The sequence below is a fragment of the Diadema setosum genome, chromosome 12, assembly GCF_964275005.1.
Source record: "Diadema setosum chromosome 12, eeDiaSeto1, whole genome shotgun sequence".
NCBI classification, from domain to species: domain Eukaryota; kingdom Metazoa; phylum Echinodermata; class Echinoidea; order Diadematoida; family Diadematidae; genus Diadema; species Diadema setosum.
This window is the reverse complement of record NC_092696.1, coordinates 15815352-15828611: the sequence shown is the minus strand read 5'-3', so window position 1 is coordinate 15828611 and position 13260 is coordinate 15815352. Positions and strand designations below refer to the sequence as shown.

Below are 13260 nucleotides of genomic sequence, written 5' to 3'. Positions count from 1 at the left end.
CTTTCCCCCCTATACATTGTTTTTTTTTTTGGTCTTACCATTTCCATGGATGTTCCGTGGCCGAGTGGTTAGAGTAACGGTTTCGCATGCACACATTTGAGGGATCGATGCTCACAGGACACTTTTGTTTTTTAGTATAATTGTTTAACTCTTTTCAGAAAACGTTTCATATTCACATTTTTTCATTGTCGACCACGGATGATCGGTATCTAATATCAACCCAGCGTATCACCAACTCGTCTTCAGTGACGAGTTTCATGTCTCGTTGGCCTTTGTGTGTAGCCTCGGCTCAATGCACTCTGAGGTATATTGACCTTGGGATGTGCAAATTGCAGTGTGTGTGGTGTTTGTGGTAGAAAAATTCAAATTTGCCTTATCGTGCACAAACCTTGATACTAAATCCTGTTCACTTTACAAATATGTACCTTTCAAAACACAAACTAAATTGGCTTCCAATTTATAGTCACCACATTCAGTTTAGTATTTTTTATCTCATGAATGTTTTCCTTCGTAATTTTGCACAGTCTTCCTATACTGTATCTGCAGGAGAGTGGTCCAACATCTTGTTAGTAGTACCCGTTCAATACTCTTGGGATGAATAACACAGTGTAATGGTGTGAGATCATTTCAAGCCTTGGCTCCTGGACAGTGGAATTACAGTACATCCCTGACAGGATAAACATATCAAAGACTGGTGATTTAAAGTTCTAAGCTGCCCTTAAAACATATTTATTAGGTGCATTCACATTCAATGGTGAAATACCATGCAGTATTACATAATGTGAATGCTAAAAAAATACACCCTGAAGTAGACCTACAGCACAAGATACCACCCTAAATACATGTTTTGTGCTTATTTTTTAAAGTTACTTTGAAACTTGGTTTTGCAAATGAGCAGGAAATATTAGAATTGCACTGTCGCTCAAGTTGAAAGGTGTGGAATTGGAAGCTTTCAGGGTTCCAAGGAATACTTTCCCTTGAAATTGAATAGCAGTTATAGGTGATGGACATGTATATTTTGAACAAAATAGTACACACAATTCTGTTTGTAATGAAACTGCTACACAAATAAAATCTTGTGTAGCAGCCATATCTAGAATGTATCCAATAGCAAATTGCTATGCGGCTCTCTCTCTCTCTCTCTCTTTCTCTCTCTCTTTTTTTAATGGTGGAAAAGTGTATTTGGAATTTTGGTTTCTCTTTGCAATAGCCGCTTTATTATTCTTGTCACGTATGATATGAATTGTTGCAGACACCTATATGAGCAATTCTAGGCTACTCAATGTCATGTTCCTCTTTCACAGAATTGTGTGCAAGTATAAAATTGTATGTGTGGTGCCGTAACAGGACTGAATTTGATATTCAAGGCCAGCAGACTATTTGTGTAATGTATTCAAATTTTCTGCTTGCTTTGTTCACATTAAGGATACCTTTACAACAGCTACAATGCTTGCAGGAGACTTGCCCTGCCTAGCAACAATTGGCGAGTACTATAAAGTGAATTCCTGCCTATAGAAGAAACTTAGTATTGTAGGTGAATAAAAGGGTTTGATGAAAGGCTGTAGGGAAGAAAAACATCTGTGAATTTTGATACATGACAGAGAGGAATGGTTGGTTGTTTATCCTGCACACTTCTACAATACTGTAAAAGTGGAAATTTTTGTGGTGTTGAGATTTTCGCGCATTTTGCGCAACCAGAAAGTAGCGCAAATATAAAAGCACGCGAATATTTTTGCTTGCCATTAAAAGTTCCTGTGCGTGATGTTGATTCCGCGGAATTAAAAACACAAAACTCTTCTTACCCGGCCGAGCGCGAAAAATTAGTCGCGCGAAAATATCCACTTTTACAGTATACAGGAGTTCCACTTATGAAGGCTATTACAACTATAGAAAGCACTCTGATAGCGCTGACCTCTGCCAAGCAGCTCGTTTCCACCACTGATCTTGTTCTTCTGAAGAGATCAGTGATTTCTACTCATTTATAGAAATACATCTCCATGCTGAAAATCGCCCGATTTCCCATATGATTATAGAAACCTTTTGTTACATCATCAATGCCAGTGCACAGCGCGCCTCACCCTGGACCAAAAACTAGAGCATACACTCTAATGCACGTATGAAAGCCTCAAATATACGCAACTTAAACTCCAAAGTTCACTGACCCTACCTGCCAAAATATCGAAAATCCTTCATAAAAATCCATAAAAATTCCTGGATCAATACCAAAATTAAATTGTCTGTTCCTTGCACACAGACAAACCAATGGTAGCGAAACCATAGCCTCCTCCCTTGGCGGAGGTAATTATTAGCGATTATAAACTCTTAATAGACCAAGATACACTGTATAATCCATCTGTCTGTTGTGCAATTGAGTACACCTAGTTACTGTATGTTTATACATACTGCAGATGTTTTATACAATGCTCTTCTTTTTTCTCTTTCATTGCAGACCCTTTTTCGCCAAGCAGGAAATAGTCATCCTATTGCATCATGGGTAAGGACATCAAGGAAAAGCTGTCGTGGGGAGGCAACTTCTGCCGCGGAGTTCTCTGCTGCTTCAACTTTCTCTTCCTTGTAAGTACGACGTTGAGATCCTTGGACTGTAAAGAGCGTTTGTAGTTTTGCTCGATTAGATTGGTAAAATCGTTCATCGAATAAAGTTGATTGCCTCCAGACAGTGACCATATACAATGTACATGCACTCGACTTTGTATGAATAAGCCAATTTGTGATAGCACACATGCACATTTTGACAAAAACCTGTCTTTTTTCTGTTTTTCAGACAATTAAACATAATGTTTTAACCTTGCCCGATGTCACAATCTACTGTATACGCCGAATATTTCATGAGGTTTTTGTTGTAGCGAATTTCAGGAGTCAGGTGGTATTCATGAAATTAAAGACACACAAAAATAATGACTCTGATCCTGATATGAATGTGACACACACACATACATTTCTCTGTTCAGTACAGTACTCTATGATCGCGATTTTAATCGCTCGCGAAATTGTCGGGAAGTCCCGATTCGCGAAAATTTAGACTCGCTAAATATATGGCGTGTACAGTATGGAATTTAAATATTCAAACAAAGAATGAACTTTTTCGTGGCAGTCATAGTCCATAATAGCAAAATAAGCTTAATCTTTTTACCTCCCTCCCTTGCCCCAGATCGGAGGTATCATCCTTCTTGCCCTGGGAATATGGGTGCTCGTTGACAACAACAGTGAGTACATCTCGGCTCTCCTGACGGACAACCTCCACCGCACGGCGGCCTACATCCTCCTGGTCGCAGGTCTCATCGTCCTCGTTGTCTCCATGTTCGGCTTCTGCGGTGCCAAGATGGAGAACAAGTGTTGCCTGGGCATGGTGGGTGCAAACTTTAAAGGACAAGTCCATATTCATATACACAGTAGCGGATCCAGAGGGGGGCGCAAGAGGCGCACGTCCCCCTTTATTTATCGTTAAAAACAAAAGAAATAAAAAGAAAAAAAAATGAAATGAAACCTGGAAGTGACACCAGAAATATTAGTTATGCCCCCCATTACAGAATTCCTGGATCTGCCCCTGTATACCTGTGGATTGGGTGAATGCAGAAATATTAGTACAACTCATCAGTGAAAGTTTGAGGAAAATTGGACAATCCAAGCAAATGTTATGGATTTTTAAAGTATCTGCGCAGTCACTGCTGGATGAGAAGACTACTACAGTGCATGATGTCACGTGTAGAATGATAGAAGGAAAATAAAGAGAATTTTACAAAATCTTACTTTTTGGAAAAAAGGGGGGTGGTTTGGTGATTTTGGGGGATGGTTAGACCCTATGTGTTCATAATATGCAACAAAAAAAAAAAGGGGGGGGGGAGCCTTGGGCTTTCAGGTTGTCAAGAACAACCCATGTTTAAAAGTAATGCATAAATTTGAATTTGTTACATAAGCTGCCTATGTAAGCATTGGTTTTGTTTGTTTGTTTTTGTCCCTTTGCAGTACGTCTTCTTTTTGGTGGTCATCTTCATCATTGAGCTTGCAGCTGGAGCTACCGCCCTCTACTTCTACGTCAAGGTGAGTGTGTGTGTGTGTGTGTGTGTGTGTGTAACATGTACTGGGATATTACCATTTGTGACTCAATTTTGTGACTGTCAATTTATGTACTACATGACGTGAAATTATGAAAATTGTCAGGAATGCCCCTTTAATACCTGCATTGTGATGATTGTACATGTACTTGGGATTGTTGTGTTCCATGTTTTGAGCATAAAAATAAACAATCATAGTGTTTGTGTTGAAAGGTACTGTTTACTTTTATAAGCAGTGATTAAAAGATTTTTCAAGATATCACATTTGATGCATATATGTGTAGGTCTGTTGTATCACAAAACATCTTACCATATAAAATTTTTGCAATAAAGCCTAAAATATAAGGACGGGATATCAATATTTTTGTTATTAAACCATAACTGTAGACAGTTTAGTCAGGAAACACTTTTATTATAACTATTCTTCACATTTTGTGTATTCAACAAATGAATACTATTTAACAATACTTACCATTGATAATACGGATTCAAATTTTAAACAGTGGTTGTTTCTATCCCTAACTCACATGGTAGAACTATTTTAAAGCACTAATGCTGGAGCTTTCTTTCATCTGCAAATGGTAAATTATGCCAGTAGTATTCATCAGCATTGAAGCATGATGAGCAACATCTCTTTTATTTTTTGCCTCTTTATTTGTTGTTTTTTTTTTAAATCTCTGCAGGCTGATGTCGAGACCGACCTGAGGAAGACGCTCCTCGAAAACTATGGCGGGTCAAATGCTGGAGATGAGGCCGTCACAAAAGCCTGGGACTTCATCCAATCTACGGTGAGTACCTCGTCAACACCTAACACCGGCGCCGGGCCGATGGCCGCAGAAGGTATCACAATGAGGGGGTATTGCAAATTTTTATCCTAATGGCATCCAGCATTCAGCATTCCACAGTGGAACAGTGATTTTTATACTCCATTCCTCCCTCTTTGACTTATACATACGTGTAGCATCATTGCACATTACTTTAATATAGAGTCAGAGAGGAAGGAAAAAGTGGTGAAGCTGACTTTGGCAGTATCGCCTTTAAATTTTTTGAACTTCGGATTAAAAAAAAAAAAAAAATTCCTTGCAATAAACTAGGCCAATTAGATTAATCATTTCTCCCTACGACAGGGTATCTATTTGCGGCAGGGGCAGTGTCATTTGTTGATGAAAAGGCCCATTCAGGTGCAAGAGTACTCTCACTTTCCTATAGCACTTGCAAGTAACTCCCGCTTTTGTTCTAAAGTAGGACTAAGCACACTTGATGTTCTTTAGCTGTTTTATTGATGAATGAAACTGCCCTTGCAACAAATGTGACCCACTACAACAAAAGGATCCGAAAGTCGGGGGAGGACAATTTTCTGAAAATGGCATGATATTATTCCCATACTCTTCTTCTTCAATTTCGTATATAGCACAACTCATGAAAGTACTCGGTTGCTGAGATATTGATGATTTATCAGCGCATGTCATGTGGTTGAGGAAATCAGAGTTTTGAGAAAAATGCCTTCAAAGTTGTCCTTCCTAAGCTATCATGGTCATGGGGAGGCAAGACAGTTTCACCGCTTGACAATAGAAGGCACGCTCTTACCGACCTGTTCACCTCCGCCATGTGCAGTCAAGCTTAGCGCCAGCGGTCTACACACACTCGATAATCAGGACGCCATGCACTGACCAATAAGATCACTCCCTCGTTGCTAGGGACGGAGTCTAGCTGCGGCGCTAAATCCAAGTCTTCAGACACGTTTCTCTTACCTTGAAAGTCGGGAAATCAAGGCCCAGAAAAACGCTAATTTCTTGCCTTTCCTTTGATCATTTAGCTTCGAAATTTCAGCAGATGATGGACAAAACATTAGACTACAAAATTATGCCAAAAACAGTAATCCAATTGTTTTGACCAATTTTGATGATGTAACTTCAAACTCAATTTTCTTGGCTCAGCCGTCAGCGACTTTAGGATCCTTTTGTTGTAGTGGGTCACAAATAGTCACCCTGTTACAAGCAGGGATGATTACTTTTTATATCACTTGAAAGCTTTGCAAATGTTGAGGTAAAGTTTTGGTAAAGCTATCATAGATGTTCCATTAGAAAGTTAATGTGCTCGTGAGATATTTGTTAGCATACGTTTGTCTTACAAAATATACTTTCTTTTTTTCGATGTAGACATCGGTTATAACATGCACACACGACAACTATCATAATCTCTGGGTTTTTTTTTTCTCAATACAAATGAATATCATTTTGTAAACATGTGTGATGGTTATCTTCCCATTGGATGAATCAAAATTCATTCATTCATTCATTCATTCATTCATTCATTCATTCATTCATTCATTCATTCATTCATTCATTCATTCATTCATTCATTCATTCAAAGTAAGCATAAAAGCAACAAACAACTTCATGCTCTCAATTAAATTTACAGTTCGACCTCGATTATCCGGCCTCCTTTTATGCGGAAATCTCTAAAAATTGAGAAAAAAACAGTGACTTTAATTCAATTAAAATTTCTACAAACTCACAAGATTCACCTACAATATTCCCGACAGAACTAACATAAATTCACACCACATTATCATCGTAAAAGAAGTCATGATCTATAAATTTTGCGCAGGCTAGCATAGATTACACCACCGTTGCGGGGTACGCTACCTGCCTAGCTGCCAGTGCACTGGGATGGCAGCTTGGACGGCAGCTATATACATTAACATTGTGTCTCCCATATCTGGCAAATTCGCTTATCCGGATGAGCGCCGGTCCCGTCATGGCCGGATAATCGAGGTCGAACTGTAATATTTACGCAAATTAATATCTTGCCAAAAAATTCAAAAAATCATGATCCTACCATGACGTGGCTTTTGTGGTGATGCATTACATTGTCTCTCTCTCTTCAATATTTTCGGCTGCTGCAGTTCGACTGCTGTGGTGTAAAGGGCAACGCCTCCACGGCCGTCGACATCTACCGCGACACGATGTGGTACGCGAACCAGACGGGAACGCCCAAGGACATTGTTCCCGGGTCCTGCTGCATGAATCAAGACATGTTGGATCAGTGCCAGCACGCCACTGGAAGCTACGCAACGTACATCTATGACACCGTGAGTCCATTCGGTTCTCTTTATTCCTCTTGTGCACTAGCCATGCTTCCGCTGCCTATGCGGAACATTTTCATTTAGCTTATTTCCCTGTTAGGTTTAAAAAAAACTTGTATGAATTGAATTACTGTCTGAAACGAGATAATCATGCGTTATCCCTATCCTGGAGTAGCTTTATTCTGGTTCATTTGTATCTTTGACAGGCTACACTATGTTTGTCCTTTGAATTGTTTCTTGCAGCTTCTGGATCAATATGGAGAGCCTCTTTTGCTGCAGTAGATTTTTTTGTTGCTGCATTATATAATGTTAGATGACTTATTTGGGAGGAAACATACAAAATATATTTCATCGAAAGGGTTTGATATGTTGTTGAGGGACTCATGAACTCCAGGAACTAGCATTTATTGGCAACTTTGTTTTTATCTCACCCCGGCAGGGATGCACAATGGCAGTAACGAACAAGGTGGCAGAGTATGGCACTGTGCTTGGAGTCATTGGTATCATCGTGGCTGTCATTCAGGTAAGGCCTGCCACTCAATCAGTAGGGCCTACTTTCAGCCAATCAGATGCAAGGATTTCAGTAGCTATCACAGTTTGTCAGAAAAAGAATATCTGACAAAATGCTTCATGAGATGCCCCCCGATGATAAAGTTTGTGGCATCTTCAGCGATCTGATGCTCAACAGTAAATGACATGAACATATTTTGATAACTGTAAAGCAAGAAATATTTGTGGCATGAAATTTTTGTGAATCGCCTCTGGTATTCAATGCATATAGTGTAAACAAGAACTTTTGTGTAAATTTTTTGAAATTAGGGATATAAAATGTATGCGAAAGTGTCCGGTTTTACACCGTAACATTCTCCTTTTCCTTGGGTCTTTGTGTTGTCTTTTAGTATTATAATTTATGTTGTCTGAATAGTGTTGTAATTATTTTTGTTATCATTGTATTAGTTGTAATCATCATATCTAATATTCTGATATTTACTGTTGTTGGTTGTGATGTTTGTTAATCCATTGAGGGTGGGCTGATTTTGCTACAACACACATTTCCCATAGACACCTGCCTGAGTATACTCGGGACTCGTCCTCAACGGGTTAAAATGATAAGAAAACAAGAAGGAGAAGAGAAAGAAAAAAAGGCAACTCCTGAAAGGAGCTACTGCCAATATGAACGATGAGGTCATACAGGATCTTTTCACCATTTATTTCAGACTCCCTCACTCAGTGAGGACAGCCAAGTTTTAATAATCTTTAAAGATCTTTCTAGTTTTTATGTAACTTTTCAGTTAAAATAGCAAAGCAAGAACAATGTTTTGAAGTTTTGAAGTTTGAAGTTTTATTAGCAACAACATTTTGAACATGTACATATAAGAATCATAACACAAATGTGAAAAAAATATACTTATCTGTTGCTCCTTTACAATAACATGATTAAATGATGATATTTGAGAGTTAAATATGATACATGTAGCATAATTCTGCAAAGTTGTTGTTAACAAGGAAACCAAAAGTTAGCACTAGTGCTAGTCGAGATTGGTCACCTTGATCTTCATACTAAAAGCTAAAATATTATTATGTTATTTAATTCTTATATACATTTCTCATATTTTTCTTTTGCTTGTTTCCTTGTCACTAGCTGATGGGTCTTGCCTGCGCACTGTGTCTGTGTAAGCGTCTGTAGACGGGACAGCACGGCGCCGATTCTTTCGCCCGTCGCGGCCTTGTCATCTTAGTAGTCTTTCTCTTAAATAGTGGGTGCATCTTCCATCGTCTGACACGCGTAACTTAAAACCAGCAAATCTCGACAGCTTCCATGACGTTGACGCATTAACCCGTTCCATGCCGATTTCTGAAATCTCCATAGATTTAATACACAGGCCGTCAGGTTCTAGTAGGGAATGGGTTAAGCGAGTTCCCCTGCACAGAGCGGCCCGAGTCAGGGCTATTGGATGCCCAGACTGATTTAGAAGGTTACGCTTCATATCAGAGTAACCGCAGAAATTCATGGGCGAGTACCATGCTTTATCACATGCTCATTACTTTGTTACAGTATTTAGTTCAAACAGGACAAAACTTTACGTGAAAATGAATACAATGTATATTCTTAACAGGCTGAAGCAATACAATGCATGTCCACCACACAGACAAATCTCCCCTGGTCCCTTCAAGCTGTACAGTATACCTGGAAAGGTTGTAATTACAAATAAATAGACACAATTAACAGTGGAGTGTAATGAAGAAGAACAAAATCAGGACAAGAATAAATTCTTGTGTCGGCTGAGAAGCTTAATATCTATTACTGTCATCTAATAGACTTCTTTTTTTCAGTATTGCATGCGTAGAGGCCTTTTGTGAGAATCATGTGCATCTATTTTGAAAATGATTGATGCACAGAACTGCGAAAAGATTTTTAAGTTACCGTTTATAGAGTGTCCTTTTAATCATGTGATGCATGGTTGCTAAGTAGGAGAGGCCATCGCCCCGTATTGAAGATTCCTGTATTCACTGTTACTAATCTTTTTATTGTCAAGTTATCACCCGCCATTTCTTGAAAACATGGCTGCACTGGAGTCCTATAATATGTTGTTACGAAAGTTCTCTTTGGTCCAGGCGATACTGATTTTTATGAAGTGTATTTAATCATTTATTTAGTAAACTTTTTCTACTCTCACTTGCACTTAATTTTTAAATTAAAAGTAATTTTAATCACCTCTTGGGGTCAGGTAACACAGTGTAGGGGCTTTTTTTAAATCTGCAATCTGTGCTATTGTAATATCATTTTTAAGTTATAACTGCACCATGAAATCTTTGAATCACCTTCATCATTTGCTGTAATGGGGTGTGGAGAAAAGGAGCTTTTTTTCCCCCCTTTGTCTCTTGTTTTTAATACATGCAAGAAATATATTGCTGTACTTGTCACATTTGCAGAAATCCATCCTTTCTATAATGGAATTTTAGATTTTGGCTCCACAAGTAAAAGTTTGTGTTTCGGCTCTTTTTAGATTAAGAAAACTAAAAGTGGTTTTTATGAGATGAAAACTTGGGTATTGCATACTCTTTAGATGCAAAAACAAGTCAGATTGATCATTTCTGCATTTAAAAAATTCCTTCTCTGTCAAGAATGTACCTCAAGAGCAGTACATTTAAGTTGGTCATGTAATGTCAGTACATAAAATGGTCTCAATTTTGCAATTTCAATATTAATACAGGCTGAAACTAACAACACCATTCGTAATAATGCACTTGGGGCTCTGCGAGCTCCTCAATGGGGTTTGCAATTATTGTGAGTTGCAATAACTTCAGCCACGGCAGCAACAGCAGAAAAGTCTACCAACTATTGATTGGTTGCGGCCTGGCTGTTGCCGTAATAAGCTACAAGTATTGCAAGTTGCAGTGGGTTGAAATGGGGTTCCATCAAACATTGCCCTGGGCTGAAATTAACTCATTTTTCTCGGGAGCGGGACATGCCCATGTGTTCATCACATGGGAGCTCATGGTAACTGGTAGGTCAAGGGTTAAAGTTTAAAGGCTGACTGTTGACTGATAATGTGCACTTTATTTCAGGGAAACACTGTCTACTGATGATGTCTTTCACTTTGCTATATTAACCATCTGAAGTGGCAAAAAAAAAAAAAAAAAAAAAATCAGACTTTAGCCTGCTTCTATTTTTATCTTGTAAATAACCTCCTCACATCTTAGTCTGGAATGCACTTGCTTTTTTTTCGTGGGTTTAAAGATTACCTGGTGACTTTTTCTTCTACCAGTCCTATCTTTCCTTTAATACTGATGCTTCTTTTAGTTAGATAAAGCTTCTTGTTAAGAGTTGTATCAGGATGAATTTTGATACAGGAATGTAATCAGTTCGATTTAGCAAGGCAAAAAAAAAAAAAAAAAGTGTATAAAGGCAGGCTTTGTGAAAATGCTGCGTCCTTGTATGAGAACTTGTGCCATTTTCAAAAGGCTGAATGCATGGTTTTTGAATGTCATTTGTGAACGTGTGCACATTCTTCACCTGAAATTTGTTGGAAGGGTTTGGCACGGAGGCTGAACCTCTGCCAGGTCACATGACCTCCCACAATTGCCAGTGAATGGCTTAAGAGCAGCAGTGTGAACAAGATGTCCTGGTGTTTTGCATTAAAAGTTTTGTGGCTGAACTACGGTCGTTTGATATCCAAGTAGTAGATGTGCGAAATTTCTTACGACTATGCTATAAGTGGCTGATTCACTGTTTTTATCAATAGCTTGACTCGAACTTTTGCAGAAGAGATTATGGATTTAATGTGAAATGGGTACATGTATTATTTTCACATAAATTTTGTTGAGGGTGATGGTGAGTGATACTTTGCCATATTCTTCTAAATTTTGTTTTTGTTTCATTTGCTCTTTTCCAGCACAGGGTAGTAATCCACAGTTTGATCAAATGAAATTCTATTTATCTCCACTTGCAAATTTTATGCAGCTTTGCTGAATCAGTTCTGATGTAAAATAGTATTTCTGTGATGCATGCATGAAGCTTGCCAGAATTTAGGGTTATGAGTTTTATAAAGTGATGGTTAAATCAGATTACATCAAACTGAAATGCTTGCATATTAGCGGTAGACTCTTCCTAGGATAAAAGTACTGTGTTAAATGCAGAACTTGATTCATTCATCATGAACACTGGTGTTGTTTTTCCCCCGTCATGAACAAGCAACAAAGGCATAGCATCAGATAAAGCTGGTGACCAGGATCATGCTATGTCATTGTAGTACTGTAGAAATTCACTGCGCCTGCCTTGTATAGGAAATGAGTCATTGCTGAACGTGTTCTGAGCCGGCAGTATCATTTGCTGTGATAGCTTGAAAGTTGAAAGTAGGTATTAGAGATAGGACCTGGTGTAGATTCTGATATACACTTGCAGGAATATCTTGCACTTTGCAGGAAATGAGCTACAGTACCACTAGACAGATTCTGATCTGGCAATATTATTTACCTCAATGACCTGGAAACTGTGAGTGGGTGTCAAACAGATAGATGTAGAACAGACATGGCAAGTTTGATCCTTGGAAGGTGTTAGAAAACATTGATTTTAATCACTATTAAAAACATTTTACCCCATCCCCCTTTATTTTAAATTCATGAGAAGTTGATATATATATATGTATATATATATATATATATATATATTTAATTCATTTAAACAAATTATGTCATGAATTGAAATGAAGATCACATATATTGTTATTATATGACATGACATGTTTGGTTTTCAAATTCATATCGCATTTATTATTTTTTAAGAAAAGAGAGTGAGGTAATTATTACCAAAATCAAAACTACAAATAAAACTCAATTTTTGTGACTTGTTTATAGCAAAGCATGCAGGATATGGGTTGATTTTGGAATATACTGTCAAGAAATAAGACCTATAATGTTATTTGGTTTGAGTATGGCCCAGCAAGAAAGTTATAAACATTATTAGAACATGAATGCATTTTAATTACTTGAGTAGCATGCATGAAGTCGAGTGTCAGAAATATTAAATGTAGCATGACCTGTATTTATTTTAATACACTATGACAGCACACATTTTTGTTCTTTGTTCGCAATGATATATTCATACATATATCTCACTTGCATTGCCTGCACATCTGTATATTGTACATGTTGTAATGTAGCAGTACTGAATAAAATGTGTATTCAAGTAGAACCGATTTTCCGGAGAAACTTCACCAGAGACATTTTATTTTTTTTTTTTTTTGAGAGAGAGAGAGAGATTTGTATGCGTGAGAGTATGGTTGTATCTGTGCTGAGAGTATGCGTGAGAGTATGGTTGTATCAGTGAATATTGTCTTGTATGATCGAGTGACTGACAGAATTGATGTGTAATCGGTATGTTCATGCCTCATTTCTTTAGTTTGTTTATTAATTGTACATTTTAGTGTTGATTACGTATGTATATATATATATATATATATATATATATATATATATATTTTTTTTTTTTTTTTTTTTTTTTTTTAATACATGTATACGTATCTACATAATTATATTATAGTGAAAACTTTGAGCAAAGAAAATCTGGATTCGAACCTGAGACCTCCGGATTACTGA

At 37.7% G+C, this 13260-nt stretch overlaps 1 protein-coding gene across 1 annotated transcript; it reads left to right on the top strand.

The window, feature by feature from the left end:
- The first annotated feature begins 2442 nt into the window (after positions 1 to 2442).
- LOC140236229 (CD151 antigen-like) lies at positions 2443 to 8848 on the top strand. Its single transcript, XM_072316194.1, has 7 exons — positions 2443 to 2574; positions 3170 to 3367; positions 3985 to 4059; positions 4757 to 4861; positions 6982 to 7167; positions 7601 to 7684; positions 8804 to 8848. The coding sequence occupies exons 1-7, from the start codon at positions 2491 to 2493 to the stop codon at positions 8846 to 8848; spliced, it is 777 nt and encodes a 258-aa protein (XP_072172295.1). The 5' UTR covers positions 2443 to 2490.
- Positions 8849 to 13260: the final 4412 nt, after the last annotated feature.

What these genes read in the sequence shown, in the direction of transcription:
- LOC140236229 (XM_072316194.1), top strand. Translation starts at nt 2,491, where the DNA reads ATGGGTAAGGACATCAAGGAAAAGCTGTCGTGGGGAGGCAACTTCTGC. An exon ending in GCTTCAACTTTCTCTTCCTT is followed by an intron (nt 2,575 to 3,169) that starts GTAAGTACGACG and finishes CCCTTGCCCCAG; the next exon opens with ATCGGAGGTATCATCCTTCT. An exon ending in ACAAGTGTTGCCTGGGCATG is followed by an intron (nt 3,368 to 3,984) that starts GTGGGTGCAAAC and finishes GTCCCTTTGCAG; the next exon opens with TACGTCTTCTTTTTGGTGGT.